At 40.7% G+C, this 18,390-nt stretch overlaps 3 protein-coding genes across 3 annotated transcripts; all 3 read left to right on the top strand.

Moving 5' to 3' along the window:
• The first annotated feature begins 8,111 nt into the window (after positions 1–8,111).
• LOC135933867 (receptor-transporting protein 3-like) lies at positions 8,112–10,081 on the top strand. Its single transcript, XM_065472124.1, has 3 exons — positions 8,112–8,229; positions 8,562–8,733; positions 9,531–10,081. The coding sequence occupies exons 1-3, from the start codon at positions 8,214–8,216 to the stop codon at positions 9,868–9,870; spliced, it is 528 nt and encodes a 175-aa protein (XP_065328196.1). The 5' UTR covers positions 8,112–8,213; the 3' UTR covers positions 9,871–10,081.
• Positions 10,082–13,383: 3,302 nt separating this feature from the next.
• LOC135933868 (receptor-transporting protein 4-like) lies at positions 13,384–14,728 on the top strand. Its single transcript, XM_065472126.1, has 3 exons — positions 13,384–13,453; positions 13,572–13,743; positions 13,942–14,728. Exons 1-3 carry the CDS (start codon positions 13,444–13,446, stop codon positions 14,294–14,296), a joined length of 537 nt encoding a protein of 178 aa, XP_065328198.1. The 5' UTR covers positions 13,384–13,443; the 3' UTR covers positions 14,297–14,728.
• Positions 14,729–15,166: 438 nt separating this feature from the next.
• On the top strand, positions 15,167–16,627 carry LOC135933870 (receptor-transporting protein 4-like). The gene is made up of 3 exons (XM_065472127.1): positions 15,167–15,242; positions 15,477–15,648; positions 16,158–16,627. Exons 1-3 carry the CDS (start codon positions 15,227–15,229, stop codon positions 16,516–16,518), a joined length of 549 nt encoding a protein of 182 aa, XP_065328199.1. The 5' UTR covers positions 15,167–15,226; the 3' UTR covers positions 16,519–16,627.
• Positions 16,628–18,390: the final 1,763 nt, after the last annotated feature.

Below are 18,390 nucleotides of genomic sequence, written 5' to 3' on the forward strand. Positions count from 1 at the left end.
TTCACTCTGGCTCTGTTCCACAATGTGTCTTTGTCCTGTCTCCCTCCCCTCACTCCCAAACGGTCGCAGCAGATGGCTGCCCCTCCCCAAGCTTCCTTCTGCTGGAGTCGTAATGTAAAAGAGCAGACTCAATAAGCAGTGGCTTTTGATTAAGTAAACTTTATTGCAAAGAAACTGAGCAGATGAAGGACTCTAGCTGGGAAAGAATAAGGGCTTCAATACAATGGGATCACTGAGCTCTGTCAGGGGAGAGAATGAGAGTTAATTGGCTGTCCAGGAGGTGAATAAAGCAGGATGATGTGTAAATAGAACCAGATCAACTCATTTCTTGAGACTGTGAAGTGGGCAGACATCCTGAGAGTGGGTCACAGACATCTGGAGGTGTGAAGGTGAACCAGAACAACTTGAGTTGTTACCAAATTGCAGGTAAGTTGATTCTTGAGACAGAGGATACAAACTGAGGGAGCCTAAGCTTAACCATAGCAAGCATCTGTCCATCTTATACTTGAAGCCTGATACCTCAGTTACTAATAACACTGACAGACATCAGCCTCAGGCAGAGAGACCAGAACTAGACCAGCAACTTCACCTGAGAAAAAGTCAGCGAGAAAGGAAGAAGAAAGAGAAACAAAACAAAAATTCAAAACCACGAGGTCTGCTTAGTCAACAGCCGGAGGTTTCTTTCCTGTTAAAAGGAAGTTTTTCCCTCCCACTGCGGCCAAGTGCTTGGCATTTGGGGTCATTTGACATTTGGGGTTTCCTCTGTATTATTGTAGGGTTATTACCTAACAACATAGTGTCTTGGGGTGACTGTTTTTCTGATCTGCTGCTCCCTTTACGGATTGCTTTAGGGATCATCTGCCTACATCTCACCCTATCTCTGACATCTTCTTCTTCACTTCCTGTTTTCCTGCTGCCTGGCAGCTACATATTTAACATCCTTTGTCCAGTACATCAAAGATCTCTCCTCTGCACATGTCCAGACCATCTCAGCCTGCCCTCTCTTTAGCTCTAAACTCCTGAACCTGAGCTGTCCCGATTCAAATCACTCCAATGAAAATCTTAACATCTTCACCTCTGCCTATTGTATTTTTGTCAGTGCCACAATCTCCAAACCATACATCATAGCAGATCAACCTTGCCTTTCACTGGTGCTGCTATCCATCTGTCACAAGTGTTTAAAAGCAGCTGTCTAATACATAAATGTTGCCCAATTGTGCTTAGCAGGGGCGTAATTTCCAGGGGGGTTATGGCCCCTGCAATAATAAGACCCAACCAATATAAACCCCCCCCCCCCCCCCCAATAAAATTATGAATTATCTTGCATAAATAGGCTGTTGATTTTCTTTACTCATTTCAGGTATTAAAAGCAAAATAGCTGCATGTTTAATCATCTGGGAATTTACCCAGATTTATTTATTTATTAGACAGAGATCTTGACCCACCCAATGTTCAACACAAAGTTACGCCGATGGTGCTTAGCTTCCAAGATAATACGAGATCGGGCGTGCTTAGGGTGGTATGGCATTGGTTAGCACTGTTGCCTCACAGCAAAAAGGTCCTGGGTGTGAATCCACCAGATGGCTGAGGTGTGTGTGGAGTTTGCATGTTCTCTCCGTGTTTGTGTGGGTTATCTCCAGGTACTCCGGCTTCCTCAAGCGTGCATATTAGGCTAAGTGGCGACTATAATTGGCTGTAGGTGTGATGGTTGTCTTTCACCAGTGCAACAGATTGAAGACATGTTCAGAGTGTACCCCACCTCTCACCCCGTGATAGCAGTGATAGGCTCCAGAAGGGAGACAGAATGGATGCATGTTTTTTTTAATATATAAAATTAAGTAAAGTGCTTTTAACTTATATTAAATGTTGCTCTTTTATTTTGTTATACCATGTTAAATTCCTGTAACACATCCTAGTCCACTGCCCATTAAAACCAAACATTGAATTGATCCTGTTTCATTTCTTTGAGGCAAAATGTGAAGCATTTTTCAAGTAAAGCCAATTCTGCTGTGTACAGCTTCATTTGCTTTGTCACGGTCAGATGTTATGCTGCCGCGTTTAAGATCTTTCATAGTTATTCCTCACTACCTTTAATGCATTTTACTGTAACTGCTAAAACCACAGCATCCCCTTAAATTGGGGAGTCCTCATTTTACAAAAATACACCAAATGGGCAGTTAGGGAGACGTTTGTCTTCTGCAAATGCTACATTGGCTGCTTTAAAGGAAAAAGTGGTTTCTTTGGAGAACATGTTCCTGTCTGAATCCTTGTAAATGAGTCAGTGTGCTGTTTTTCTCCATGGCAAAACACCAGTGCTGACTCAGCAGACTTCCAGAGTTCTCATTTCTATAAGAGTCCACTGTAACAAAGTCGTTTCTGCAGGCACTACCAACAGTTTGTCCCCCTCAAATCCCACACGGATCCAGGGTCATTTCTGCCACCCATCATCTGGAGATGAGGTTGGATTTGGATTTTTCTGAAACTTGAAAACATTAATTTTTATTGTAATGTGTTTCCTCCTGATACAAAGTAAATGCATTCAGTTTCAGTCTTTTATCAGTTTAACTTTTCTTTTGTCTGTTTTTGTTTGCCTTTTCACTCTCTCTGGGCTCTCCACCTGTACTCGAATGCACCGGTAGTGATAACATTAAACAAAGTGCTGTGCAGGTAGAAATGTGTGTGTGTGTGTGTGTGTGTGTGTGTGTGTGTGTGTGTGTGTGTGTGTGTGTGTGTGTGTGTGTGCGTGCGCGCACTTTGGCTGTCCTTTGTCCTAAATCATCTATCATCTATCATAAAGAACACACCTTCTTTGATAGGCCCCTGATAGCACACACACACACACACACACACACACAGAGTTATGGCTTATGTTCAGTCCTGTTCCTGAGGGTGTGTCTCCTGTTTGAGTGTCTGCCTGTTCATCCATGTCCTAATCTGTAATGTACTCATGTACTCACATACGCTGCAGTGGCCATATTCCCGAGCTCGTGCTTTAAGCACAATGAACTTAAGAAGTGTGTGCATACAGCTGTATGAGTGCAGACAAGGACAGTGTGCAAAGGCAAACCATACTATATGCATGTTTGTGAAATCAAAGTGAGGGCCATGAGAGAAAGTATGATCGACTTCTGATAACAAACACTAGCAGGTACAAAGACGCTGAAACACAGGGCGCGGCAGCTGCCAGGAATGTGCTCAAGGCATCTCACCACACCCAACCTCTCTCTCGCTTTCTCGCTCCCTCTCTCTTTTTTACACACTCTCTCTTCCTTGCTCAACCCCTCTCTTCCCCCCTGATCTCCTCCCTCCCTTGAGTCACCCAGCCGGCTTGGAACAGGTATGCAGGTCCAGACAGGAGCTAAATCTAAGCTTGCACCTTAGCAGGGCTGGCTTAGTAGGCTGTGTCAGGTATATTTGAATTCAAAAAACCTTTATTGACAAGGCTTCTTCAATACTGACAGTCGAATTAGATGAAGATAAAGAAATCCTGTGACCTTTTTTTATAGATAGATAGATAGATAGATAGATAGATAGATAGATAGATAGATAGATAGATAGATAGATAGATAGATAGATAGATAGATAGATAGATAGATAGATAGATAGATAGATAGAGCAAAAGTTTTGAGTCACTCCTCATTTCTTTATGCTTTGCCAGGAAAATGAAAATAGGTGCAGCGACTTATTGAAGGATCTTGAAAGTCAATATTTGCCAGTTAAACTTTTTTTTCGTTAAGTAATTTTCGAGAATACCTCTCCAAATAAAGTGTCTAAAGAAAAATGTAATATTTATTCCTTGCTAAATTCTCTGTTACGTGTAAACACAACACAGGTTCATCCCTTGAGTTAGGGATGCCTTTTTACGCTGATGCTGATTCATACGTCGGTTTTAAGAAGTATAATAAGTAAAAACACAAACAACACTCTCTGAAAATGGCCAGTTACAAGGACTGGCCTGGAAATAAGAGAAAAGGCAGCCAATGTCCAAGGAAAACCTTTGAAAAACCTTCAGAAAGCACAGAGAACCATTGCTCAAGACTGGCTGGCCCTCCTGGGATCAAAAGGTAAAGAAATTGGGTGTGGCTCAAGACTTTTGCACTTATTACAGCAGAGGTGAACCGATATGGGAAATATGTTATCTTAAAAAAAAAAAAAAAGATAAAAACTACATTAAATGAAATATAACTAGATGTGATAGGAATAGTTAAGCCATAAATTCATAATTATTTTATCAGTATATGAGGTAACAAAAGATGCTCATCCATTTATATCAAATACTATCATGTAATGCTATAACAGCTTATAAAAGGTTAGTATTGGTATGGATGGTGTGATATAAACCCTCTTGTTAATTAATGCAGTTCGGGGATGATTGTCACTGTTGTGTTTATGCCATTATAAGAGGTGTTTTCTCATTTTTGTCCATCCCATTTATGTTCATGGCGCCGTACTTGTGTGTATAATACGAGGCAATTCAAAAGCACCACAAGCCCCAAAACCACCGCAAAGTTCACGTCATGTGATCAGTCTGCGGTTCAAACAAACAAGAACTGAATATTAACTGTTGTGAAGGCTGTACTGTTGTGTTGCTAGGAGACCCTAATAAACCATGGCATTTTTCTCTTTGTGACCGTTTCATAGTCACATTTTTTCCTTCAATGTCAGAGTGCAGAACAGAGTGATATGAGTCAAAATCAGGAGTATCTGTATCTGACTTCATGTCTTATCACCGTGTGTGTCCATATCTGCTGCAGCTTCCAGTGCAGACTTAATCACCATTTTCTAGGAGCAACAATAAGAGGAGGTTGCTCTTTGAGTGTGCCCTTCTTTGTCTGTCTCCACACTGCTCTCTGTGAGCTTTCCCAGCATGCTTTTCTCACGATGTAATGTCACACCGGAGTATAAGGTGACTCCCTGGAGCCAGAGGCTTTGAGGTCATCTTTACACCACTGTGCCGAGAGGAAAGGTGCCCAACGCTGTACAGTACACTGTACTGTAGGTGGCTGTGTGGGGGGGAGCTGTGTTTCTGTGGAGTTTGAGTAAACGTGGAGTCTAATGCTAACAATACAACACTGCACTGACCTGATTATATTTTTTTATGTTGTTCCAAAAGATGACACCTGCATAATCCCTGTTAATTGGATCTAAATTTAATTTAATGAGCCTGACAAACTGGCGTGTGACTGTGTGCGTTTCTGCTTCATCCAGAGCCTGAAGCCTGACGCCTAAAGCCTTGCAAGGAGACTCTGTTAATTTTTAGTACTGGGCGGGCCCTTGTTGTGAACTATAAACAGCTCAGGTAGAAGGAAAGTCCCCAAAGAGAGTGCAGCGTTTTCATTTACAGTAAGTATGTGTTCCCGGTGCCATGCAGAGAAATGACAGACCAGCGCCACTGCATACTTTGGGCAGGTGTTGTCATTTTAACGCTATTATTACCACCTGTCACACGTGATGGTAATGATTATTTATGAAACAATGTGCATAACTTCACAGACAGACGGACACAAAGTCTGAGTAAACAAGGGGCTGATTTATCAAAGCTGAATGCCTTTCGACTGAAAGCCTGCTGTGACCTGCTGCTGCTCAGTCAATCAAAAAGGAAAGGAAAACAAGAACACATGAGGCCTTCCATTTAACAACTATTTCTGGGGGGGGTTTAAATATGGTTTTACATCAGGTAATATGACACATTTTAGAGGGCCTGATGAAGGCTTGGACATGAATGTCACCAGACAAGACAGATTTGTTCCAGGACCTCACGGATCACTGCTGACTCCTACGTGAAGTTCAGATCTTTATAATGTGCTTGACATGAAACGTGCTTCAGATTCACAGTTGTGGTCAGAAGTTTAGAGACACTCATCTTGAACTTGAATGGCACGGTAATTTTAGGGCTTTTAATAATTTCTTTGCACTGTTCTTTTTCCAAAGTGGAATGATTGTACCGCGAACAACATTAATAACTTTAAAAGACAAGAATTGGGTGCACAAGTTTGAATTAATTTTGGATTTTCTCTAATCCATACAGATTCAGAAGTATCCATACATACAGCCCCATTAATATTTTGTTTAAATGTCCCTTTGAAAGTTGCACTTCAACAACAAGCTTCTGGTTCTATTCTGGCTTGATATTTGACTTCTCTTCTTGGCAGGAGAGTTCATTTAGATTGGTTGGTTTACTGCCACATACATGGCTGTTCAGCCTAGTCCACAAATTTTCAGTAGGGTTGAGGTTGGTGTTTTGAAAAGCCAAAAGCTTAAGGTTAATCTGCTTTATCCAATCCAAAACCAGTTTTGTTGTTACACCCAACTGTGTCCAAGTTTCAGCCACCTACCTTTGATTTGAAAAGAAGCTGAAGTAGTGCATACACTTTGTGCACTGTACCTGTACCACTAGCAATAAAACAGCCCTGCAGCATGATGCTACCACCACCATGCTTGACAGGCATGTGGCCTCTCCTTCATGGTTGGTCAATCTTGGAGCAATAGCTTTTTTTCCAAACCAATTTCCTGTTACTGAGGGTGACAGATTGGGTCTTCCCAGAGACCTTGGCAAAGTAGTGACATATCTGAATAAACTTGTACTTGCAAATGTATGAACTGATGATCTTGGAATCAGTACTTGTTTAGAAATGGATCTTGAACTTTCCCGTTCTTCTGAGTATCAGTCAATCCAATAAGTGCAGTTACGCAAATCCTTTTTATGATTGCAAAGAGAAACTACCAGTTGTAGTCAGTCATGTGTTGTTTACAGCTCTTGGCTATTTTAAATTAAAGTACACTATAGAGCCTTCAGCACCACTTACTAAAAGACCCAAGTGAGTGTATATATAATTTTGATCCTGTGGGGACTAGAGAAAATCCAAAATAAATTAATACTTGTGCACCCAATTATTGTTTTTCAAAGTTATTAAAGATGTGTGATATACAGTCATTTGACCCTGGAAAAAGAACAGTTCAAAGAATTAATCAAAAGCTCAAAATCACATTAAGATTTAAGTCACTAATGAGTGGATACAAACTTCTGACCACGACTGCATATCTCAAGAGGTTCTGTTTGTACTAATAACTCTGACTTTAACTCTGCCAAAGTGTCATATGTGGGCTGCAGGATGAAACTGCAGACCAGCAGGTGACTAAGAATGTTATAGGTGTAAACATGCAGCGATGTAATGATGGCTATCTGCCACAAAACAGGCTGACGAGACAGTTCGACCTATGACTGGATTTAGAGAAATGTACCCTGATCACTGAAGACGGAAAATATCTGTGGACGTTTTTAGCAGATGACTTTTGTGGGGGCCATTCAAAGTCATCAGTACGACCTTATGTGGTTCCTCTCCCCAGCTTTCCAGCCATACTAAATATGTTATATGTAACCACGCTTACGTATCATAATGGAAAGCTGATCCTGCTTATAAGAAACCATCTTATGACTGGAGTCCAGAGTCCTTAAAAGACTTGTTTCCACTGAGCTCCAGAAGATCATCAGCAGTGGTAATGGTGTTAGCTATCTGTGTTATACTGCCCTCTACTGGGCGGAACTTGAACGTGTTCTTAGCTGAAGTTTAAAGTAGTTTACAAATCTCTTTAAAATGTAACAAAACCTCGAATAATAAACGCAATCCACTGACAAAGGCGACTAAACGTGTTTTTCCTTAGAATTGATAGCATTAAAATTAAAAAAAATACAAAAGGAGCTCTTGAAAAGGGTAAAATAATTGATCAATTGTGGAAAATGATAAATAAATAAACTGTTGTTAACTCCCATCTTGTAATTCTGATGTTTACTGTTACACTTTCACTGATATTGCTATAAATGAAATCATGTTTTTAACCGAGTCTCACATTATTGTGCTGCCCTTTTTAATGTTTTGACGACTCTGTGCATGATTCAGTGCTGTAGATTATTCATAAAATCCACTTCTAAAATAGGGCACGCATATTCAAACGTCAGGAAAACTGGGAACAAATTGTGGTGCAAACACTTTGTTTATGTTGTTGATGTTGCTCGAGCTCTGCGTCATATTTTCGCAAGGACTAAAGGAAAAATGAAACTGATGTTAAGTTTCGATTCCACGCCAAAGCTGATATTGGAGCAGAAGCTGATATATACAGAAGCTGCCTGCAGATCAACATTCACGAATCAAACGCTGCTTATTTCACGTCGGCGTTTCACCTCAGCGGACAGAGTTAATCCACAACCGAGCAGCATGGGCAGATCCACAGGTAAGACATCATTTATTTCATTAAGTATTTTATTAATATGAGGTGGGAAAAAAATCTTTTTTAAATTTACTGCAGTGTTTGTTTTGATCGCCATGGCTGCTGCGTCAGCATTTAAGTAGCAGTGTTAAAGAGTCAGACTTCTTAATTTAAAACAGAGGAGGGGGGAAAAACTTTTTGATGAGCTTGATGATTTTTTTACATTTATTTTGCACTGTCTGCATTTTGTTTTTTAATTTTTGCTTTTTTCTATCCAAATTACAGTCATGTTGTGTAGTTTAGTTTGTTTTTGTGTTCTTAGTTTTTCTTTTTCTTTTTTTTACTCCTTTGTGCAGAATGGATTCCTGCTTTATGGTCAGACGTCTTTAATGACCTGCTGTATGAAGACAATCAGCTTGATTATGAAGACCAGTGGACTCTCACCTTTAGCTACAGCCAGACAGACACAGTCACCAAGGAGGAGAGGAAGAGAGGCTGGAAGGTTTATGCCCACTGTGCCCGTGGAAAGTATGTTCCCTGAATACTGTCAAAATTTCTTGTGTTAATTTCCTTCAAATAGAGCCTATGTGAGGTAACAGTCACTGACAATATTAATACATATGCTGCAAAGGAGACATAGATACAAACATTTCCTTGTTATGGTTACACAGTCTCCACCCATCCCTGTCCACATGAGCAAAGAGCTGATCTGATGACATGTCTGTGTGACAGCTGTCTCACAAAGCTGTCTACTCAAATGGAGAGAAACTTGTTCTGCCACCTGGTTAAATAAGTTACCTGAGCGAGTTTCTTCTTCTAACCTAAAATCAGAAAGAAAGTTGGACCCACAAGGTGCCAGACTGCCCACTAAAGCCTTGTGTGTCTCTAAGTCTGTTTTCCACTCAAAGGAAGCACAACAGTCATTTAATTAATGAAGAACAAGGGGGGAAAGAAGCAGTTCATTTTCTAGAAACGGAACTGAGGATTGCACAAAAAGTCTTATCATTTCTTATTCCTCGTGGTTTATCTCTACATGGCAGTCACACCTCAATAAGCAAATGATAAGCGTGAGAAAGAAGGGAAAAAAGGACTGATTTGGCCTGTGGTGATTTGTCATCATCCTTCCATTCAACCTCACCCATACTGGCCCCATCCACCCTCCCCTATAAAGTCATCTGGCTGTAAAGTCATACGGTTTAGAAGAGCAATACGATAAAGCAGCTGCGATATGGGAAAAGTCAGCGCCTGCACTAAGATAGCAAGGTTAGCGATAACTACTAGGCTGAAAATGACTCTGTGCTCTGTATCTAATCACTTCTCCACAGATTTCAGTGTGCGTCCTGCAGAAAGACCTGGCGCTCAGCACGAGTGGTGGTGTTGTTCCGGTACCGGCTTCAGAGGGGCCGTGGGACGGTGATCATGCGGCCCTTTGGTCAGGCCTGTCGTCGGTGCCAAGATGTTTTTGAGCTGGGTGGATTTTCCGAGAATGAGGTGGAACATGCTCTGCTGAGGGTGTTTGCCAAAATCAGGAAGAACTGCTATGGCGAGGATGATGATGACGACGATGTGTCATCCACAGAGTCCACCGTAGTGCGGACCAGACCCCACGAGGAGAGCCTGTGTGAGGCATGCTGTATGGGCATTTGCTGTCAGGATGACAGCTAGAAGTGTGTGCATGCGTGCTAGTGTGTGTGTGTGTGTGCGTGTGTGCATGTGTGTGTGTGTCTATCAAAGTGTGAGTGCCATGACAGCCTCCTTTTCCAGTTTGCACATGAAATTTTCTTTAGCAATTTGAAGTTTAAAGGCTTTTTTATTGTTATGAAGGTTCTTGGTTGGGTAAAAAAACAACAACACAAAAAACAGGACCAATCACCAGATATGATAAATTTTCTATATTTTTTATTGTATTGTATTCGTACTAATTAAGTAATAAAATTTTGTGAAATTGTGATCAAGTTGGGTTTCTCCGATCTATTTTTTATTTTTCTTGAATTCATCTTTTACTGTAATAGACATGAGAATAAATGGGATTTATAGGATGGGATTTTATAGAAGCTGCAATGAATTTAGATCATCCTTCAAAAGAAGTTTGAAAAAGTTCCTGCAGATGTTTCACGATGTCTGACGAGAGGAAAGACTTGGTTCAGGAAGGATTTATTTGCACGTAACACAAATTTAGAGTAACCTGAGTCAAATATGGAAAAATCCAGCACTGTCATTATGTTGAGTTGAGCTACAAATTTGCTGGCCTTGATTTTTATTTTTATTTTTTTATGGGAACATGATAATAAACTTAATCTACACATAAAAATATAAAACACCACAGGAAGCTCAAGTCCACAGGAATGTTAAAGCCTGAACTCCTAAACTGACATACGTGTGCACGAATCCCGGTTCGATGACTTCAGGCTTCCTATTCTGAGCACCTCGCATTGTTTTCATTTATTCTAATTTTCTATTGTTGTTACCGTGTAAAGTTAAAAAGGGAGAGCAGCAAAAAATATTTAACAGCGAAAGTTTAGAGCATATTTTCACTTTCAAAGAATAATTTAAAAACATTTCAATTATTTTCATTCATTATTTTTTGCACAAATATTGTGTAACCACAGAACACAGAGGCACAAGTATAAAATGCATCCAAAGCATCATTAATACAGACATAATACTAAATATATATTATTTCCCCTTAATTTACTAGAAATTAATAGACAACAGTAAAAATCACCTGTGAAGCTCTAAAACTGGGTAAAAAGGATTAAAAAGATTTGATAAGCTTTCTTCTTCATCCAAACATTCAGGAATGAGCCAAAGATAGTTATCAAAGAACTTATCAGGACAGACATGCAGCAGTTTTGCTGAAGGTGACTGTGCTCTGGGGTGTTTTTACAAAATACACAGGAGAAAATTCCCCACAGGTGTGAAATGCTTTCAGATAAGAATGCCACAGCGCAGAGGAAAGTCACAGGAGACTCAAGAACACATGAGGAAACTGAACTTCATATTTAAGCAGTTGTTTATGTCAGGTAATAAGTAACACTTCAGGACACTCAGGGAGCTCTCCTGACTCCTGCAGGAGCTCCTTTATTTCCCATATCTGCATCTTTTCACCTGGCACAGGTTTTACACTGGATGCACTTCCTGATATGAGCAGCAGTGATAGTGCACTATCATTTGATTCAGTTTATCCTATCTGTCCAGAAGTTGATTCTGTTCATCTGGACGTAGCGTTTTCAGTGGGAGAAACGTTTCGTCACTCATCCAAGTGACTTATTCAGTCTCAGCTGACTGCAGGTTTCCCCAACCTTATAAACAGTACATTTGCACAATGACTGAAACCAGCCCACTGAAGGAACAATGGGCTGGGAGGTCAGTTCCTTCATCATAATTATGCAAATTCTCATGACCATTGATTAACAACCACTGATCAACCTGCAGTCAGCTGAGACTTCCGCTGGGTCGCAGGGGCAGCAGCCCAAACAGAGAAGCCCAGAATAGGAACATGAAATATCCTGAGTTTCAGTATCTGATAGTTTATTGAAATAAATGAATAAGTAAATAAATGAGAAATATTAATAATAAAAACTTGCCTGGTGAGGTATTTATTGAGACTATGGTTGTCTACAGGACTAAGAGTCGCTGCTTGTTTTTATTGTCGTACCTGTATAGATGTTCTTGCCTCTGACATATGTCCTCCGTGCAAGAAAGATAAAAACTAAAACTGAAACTGAAACATTTTCAAACAATAAAAACTAAACTGAAAAGAGCAAACACACTCTGGAAATGAACTGAAACTACACTGAATCGAGAAGAAAAAGTCAAAGTAAATGAAGCAATAGCGGAGACTGCATGGAAAATGAAAGCGATGTTAAGTTTCGTTTTCCAAACGCACACCTGAGAAGGTGGAACACGCCCTCCTCGGGCAGTTTTAAAAAACTGCTACCACCAGGAGGATGATGATGCAGAGAGTGGGAGGTCATCATCAGAGCCAAACCCCACGAGAAGAACCAGGCATGCCGCATGGGCATTTGCTGTGTGGATGATGAGAATGATGACTAATGTGTGTGTGTGTGTGTGTGTGTGTGTGTGTGTGTGTGTGTGTGTGTGTGTGTGTGTGTGTGTGTGTGTACGGGTTCGTACTATCCTGGTGGGGACCAAAATCTGACTTTTACTATCCTGGTGGGGACTTTCTGCACCGTGGGGACCAAAATCCAGGTCCCCTTGGGGTTGAAAGCAATTTTCACACTCAAAATGCGGTTTTACTGTCAGGGTTACAATTAGGTTATGGTTAGGTTTAGGGTAAGGGTTAGGGTTAGGCATTCATTTTTAATGGTTAGGGTTAGGGTAAGGGGCTAGGGAAAGCATTATGTCAATGGGATGTCCCCACGAGGATAGCAAACCAGACATGTGTGTGTGTGTGTGTGTGTGTGTGTGTATGTGTGTACGGGTTCGTACTATCCTGGTGGGGACCAAAATCTGACTTTTACTATCCTGGTGGGGACTTTCTGCACCGTGGGGACCAAAATCCAGGTCCCCTCGGGGTTGAAAGCAATTTTCACACTCAAAATGCGGTTTTACTGTCAGGGTTACAATTAGGTTATGGTTAGGTTTAGGGTAAGGGTTAGGGTTAGGCATTTATTTTTAATGGTTAGGGTTAGGGTAAGGGGCTAGGGAAAGCATTATGTCAATGGGATGTCCCCACGAGGATAGCAAACCAGACATGTGTGTGTGTGTGTGTGTGTGTGTGTGTGTGTGTGTGTGTGTGTGTGTGTGTGTGTGTGTGTGTGTTGGGTGTTCTTTTGGGATTTTTTAATGCATTTTGCACACAAACCTTTCCTTCATATTTTAAAGTTAACAGTCTTTATATGATACACATTTGTTCTTGACTAAAGCAGAAAGGTGACTGACTGACTTTTGCCCGTTATGTTAGGTAGTCATCATACACTGATACCCTTTTAGCCAATTCAGTTTTCACCCGCAGCCACCAAAAATCTACAAAATAATTAAATGTGCCTTGTAACCAGTTTAATAAAAGCACACTGTGTTGTAACCGGCTTGTTCAGGTCGGACATGGCTGCATGGAAAATGAAAGCGATGTTAAGTTTCGTTTTCCAAACGCACACCTGATCTCAGGATATAAATAGAGACGCTCCAGCAGCAGAGCCACACTCACCACTCGAACAACATCAGCGACTCATCGCATCAGCTGGAAGCTCTTCAGTTAACAGACAATCGATCAACATGGACACAGGTAACATGGTTTAGTTTAGAATTTGACCTGCTGATTGCTTGGATCTTTGTTGTACTGTAAAACAGACCGCTTTGCTTTGTGACAGAATCAGCTTAACGTATCTTCTTCTCTTGTCCAGAATGGACCGCTTCTTTATGGTTGGACACATTTAACGAACTGCTGAATGAGGACAATGAGCTGGACTATGGAGACCGGTGGACTCTCAACTTTAACTACAATCAGACAGACAGAGTCACCGAGGAAGAGAGGAGGAGAGGCTGGAAGGTCTCCACATATTGCTCCCGTGGAAAGTACGTGCCGCACGTCCTGCATTTATAAACTTTAAAATATGCAGGTCATATGATTACATGAGTTTTTATTCGCTTTATGTGGCGCTCACAGTATTATTTCAACCAGAGTCGTAGCTATTCAAGTGGAAAGAGCAAGTTATAGATGCAAGTACGTAAAAATATATTTGTACCTAACACCGTCTAATCGTTTCTCCACAGTTTTGAGTGTGCATCCTGCACAAGAACCTGGGCTTCAGCGCGGGTAGTGTTGGTGTTCCGGTACCGGCTGCTGAGGGGCCAGGGGACGGTGATCATGCGTCCTTTTGGTCAGGCCTGTCTTCGCTGCAGAGGCAACAATTTCAATCTCCCTGGTTTCGCGGAAAAAGAGGTGGAACAAGCCCTCCTCAGGCAGTTTTACAAAATTCGGAAAAACTGCTACCACGAGGAGGATGATGATGAAGATAGTGGGAGATCATCATCAGAGTCTGAAGCGAGAACCAAACCCCACGAGAAGAACCTGTGCCAGGCATGCCGCATGGGCATTTGCTGTGTGGATGATGAAGATGATGACTAATGTGTGTGTGTGTGTGTGTGTGTGTGTGTGTGTGTGTGTGTGTGTGTGTGTGTGTGTGTGTGTGTGTGTGTACCTGTTTAGACATCTTTGTGAGAACAGAAAATTGGCGTGCACTTACTTGTGTGACCAACAGGGGGACAAAATGCTTGTGTCCCCACGAGTTTGAAGGCATTTTTGAGGCTCAAAATATTAAGCATTATATCAATGAGATGTCCACACAAAGATGTGAAAACGTGTGTGTGTGTGTGTGTGTGTGTGTGTGTGTGTGTGTGTGTGTGTGTGTGTTTGTTGCGATGTTCTTTTGGGATTTTTTTCATGCATTTTGCACACAAACCTTTCCTTCATATTTTAAAGTTAACAGTCTTTATATGATACACATTTATTGTACAGTATGTGATTCTATTACTTTTGTGTGGTTTTCTTTGTATTTTGTGGCTACTAATAAAGTCTTAAGTCTGATCAAGTCTTCTTTTATGGCTTTTATTACTTTCTGGATTTATTTTGTGAGGCAGAAATTACTGCACTTTTACATGAATAATCTCAGATTATCAGTTTATCGCACTCATCTACACTTTAGATGAAGTTCAAATGTGGTTAACGCTGAAACTACACATGATTTATAAGTGATTAGTACACATGATTAGACATGAAAAGCACACACCCACCAAAATTAATTTTTAAAATAATGAAATGTGCCTTGTAGCCAGTTTAATAACAGCATGCTCTGTTGTAACCCGTTTGTTTAGGTCGGCCATGACTGCATGGAAAATAAAAACGATGTTAAGTTTCGTTTTCCAAACGCGCAGCTGCTCTCAGGATGTAAATAGAGACGCTTCGTGCAGCAGAGCAACATTCGCGACTTGATAAGCATCAGCGACTTATCGCATCAGCCGGAAGCTATTCGGTTTACAGACCAAAACATCGAGAAACATGGCCACATCGACAGGTAAAAGAGTTTAGTTTGGCGGAATATACACTTGTGCTTTTCTTTTTAAATTTATTTTCAATGTATTTTTTATTTTGCGACAGTGAAACATTTCTTTTGATTAGGTGTGCATCACTTGCACATCACAGTACACAATTTCTTCTGCTTTTACACAACATTGAATAACACTGATCTCTGTAAAAGTGTATGATTCACTGAGATCATCAGCTTAACTTATTTCCCTCTCCTGTCCAGAATGGACTCCTTCTTTGTGGTATGACACCTTCAATGAACTGCTGGATGATGACAGTGAGCTGGACTATGGAGACCGGTGGACTCTTAAGGTTAACTACAACAAGACAGATGAAATCACTTATGATGAGAGGAAGAAAGGCTGGAAGGTCTTCACTCACCAAGCAAACGGAAAGTATGTTAACTTATAAACAATATAAACTTTAACATATGTAAAGTAATAGTTACTGAAAATGTGAAACAACAGCAAGACAACATAAAAATATAAAAAATATATAAAAATATATAAATTCATAGCAACAGCATAACAGCAAAACCAGAAGAAAAAAAAGGAGGCAACATGTTTCAGACTGTGGATGTAGTTGTAGTTTTCCATCTCCACCTTCTCTCTGATCACATGAGTGTGCAGGTTCTCTGACAAATGACCGTGTGACTGAGAGGAGGTTGTACACAAAATCAAAACAATGTCATTCTGTGATTAAAAAAGATCAAACTGGTTCTGCTGCTAAATGTAATTTCTTTATGGTGACTCAGAGAACCGCACAATATGGTGACTCAGAGAGCCTCCCTATGATCCACAGACTCATAGGGAGGCTCAGTTACTACATGTGGAAAAAGCAAGCTATAAATGTAAGTACATAAAAATAAATGTGTACCTCACAGCATGTAATCATTTCTCCACAGATTTCAGTGTGTATCCTGCAAAAAGACCTGGGATTCAGCGCAGGTGAGGTTGGTGTTCCGGTACCGGCTGCTGGGGGGCCAAGGGACAGTGATTATGCGTCCTTTTGGTCAGGCCTGTCTTCGCTGCAGAGGTGACAAATTCAATCTCCCTGGTTTTGACAAAAAAGAGGTGGAACAAGCCCTCCTCAGGCAGTTTTACAAAATTCGGAAAAACTGCTACCACGAGGAGGATGAGGAGAAGGCTGAAGACAATGGAAGACCGTCATCAGAGTCTGAAGCGAAGACCAAACCGCACAAGAACCACCTGTGCCAGGCATGCCGTGTGGGCCATTGCTGTCTGGATGACAAGGATGATAACTAGAGTGTGTGTGTGTGTGTACGTGTGTATGTGTGTGTGTGTGTGTGTGTGTGTGTGTGTGTGTGTGTGTGTGTGTGTGTGTGTGTGTGTGTGTGTGTGTAGTTTTAAGAGTACGATCCACATCCATGGTGCAGTATATAATCATATCACTTTTGTGTGCTTTCATTGTATTTTGTGGCTATTAATAAAGTCTGATCAAGTCTTGTTTATGGTGTTTGGTTTTTTATGGATTTGTTTTATGTGGCAGACGTGCTAGAAATTGCTGTACTTCGCATTCATTTATAGATCAGATCTTTTTTCCACCCCATTTATTTGATAGTCATACCAGATACAAGTAAAAACATGAAACCAGAAATGCTGGTATTATACTAAAACATACATGCCATAGAAGTAACAATGGTCAGTTTTAGCTGTCAGGGAAGCTTATGAATGCCCCAAATTCTAACAGCATAGCAAACCAAGGTACAGCCGGAGTCATACTAAACTGCAGGCTATGGAGTCAGTCTTGCAAATTCTCCCAGATAAAGTAACTGCATGCAAAGTACCTCTAAAACGTGTGCAACAGTGTACCTACATGTTTAAACAAGGAGTGACTGCATCAGATAGTATTTGATCCAGTTTTTTTTCCTGCTTTACATGAATGTAACCAATGAAACTTATGCTGCAAAATCTGCAAAGGTTCTATTATTTAAGGTTCATTAAAATTGTGCATTTGAAGAAAAACACATTTTTAATTTTTCTTAGCTACACCTTTATATTCATATTTTCCCTCTTTAAGAAAATGAAAGAGTATTCCCAAGGTGGCTAAAATCTATGCACAGTATCTATGGTTTGAAGCCTGTCACATCTGAATGCCTTATAAGAATAAAGGGAAGCTACAGTTTATCTTGATCATCTTGTGTGACACTTGTTTATTTTCTGTTGCTTTTAAAAAGACTGTTAAAACTTTTATTTCTCGCTACTAAACATCTTTGGGTTTCAGCAGGGACGCATGCAGTTCAGCGCATTACGACTCATAGGTGTTGACTATTGTAAGAAAAAAAAATTAAATTAAATAAAAAAACACGAGCTGTTACTTCTCATCGCTGGTAGCTGTGGGTAAATATATCCTGATATAATATCGATACAACACTGATATCGAATCGATACTAAGGTGATAGGATTGATACTTTAGTTTGTTTCCCTTCTTTAATTTCAGTATTGCTCCCATTCATCAGAGGAGACCCCTCTCCTCTCATGCAGGCGCACTCTCATACTCCCTACTGTTGTTGTTGCCCTGCGGTCACGTGACTCAGTGGCACTGAGCAAAGCCATAGTGACGTGTTGAGCTGGTTTACAGCTGTAGATTAAAACAGTGCAAACAATAATGGGTGTTGGTAGGAAATTCTCTACCGTGGCAAAAACACCAACTTATATAAAGATATGAAAGAGCACGAAAAAGGGAGCTTTCACCCGGAACAAGCAGCAAAAATAAATAAAAATAAATACAGAGAGGAGGAAGGAAATCCCCCAGACATGGCCCAGACTCTCGGCACAGAGACAGAGCCCACTGTCACAGCCCTTTCATAGACTCAAGAAATAACCTGTAGCTTATATAGTATGAAAGTAAAAGTTAGGGTGATTTAGAGATCCTTAAAATGTGTTCAGAATTTGGAAAACCGCTGATGATTCATCTCATAGATCACGATCACACTGCTCTCCCTAACATAAGCCTTTATAAGTTTGGTATTGAAAATACTGGCCGTGTATTTAGTTGGTATGAGTTCAGTACCAAGATGTGCACTATCGCACACTAGCGGTACAAGTCGCTTGTTGGAACGTGAATTCTAAGTTTCGTTTTCCACACGTCACGCATAAATAAACAGAGGCTGCCTG

This window comes from Pelmatolapia mariae, linkage group LG22 (genome assembly GCF_036321145.2).
Source record: "Pelmatolapia mariae isolate MD_Pm_ZW linkage group LG22, Pm_UMD_F_2, whole genome shotgun sequence".
Classification (NCBI taxonomy): domain Eukaryota; kingdom Metazoa; phylum Chordata; class Actinopteri; order Cichliformes; family Cichlidae; genus Pelmatolapia; species Pelmatolapia mariae.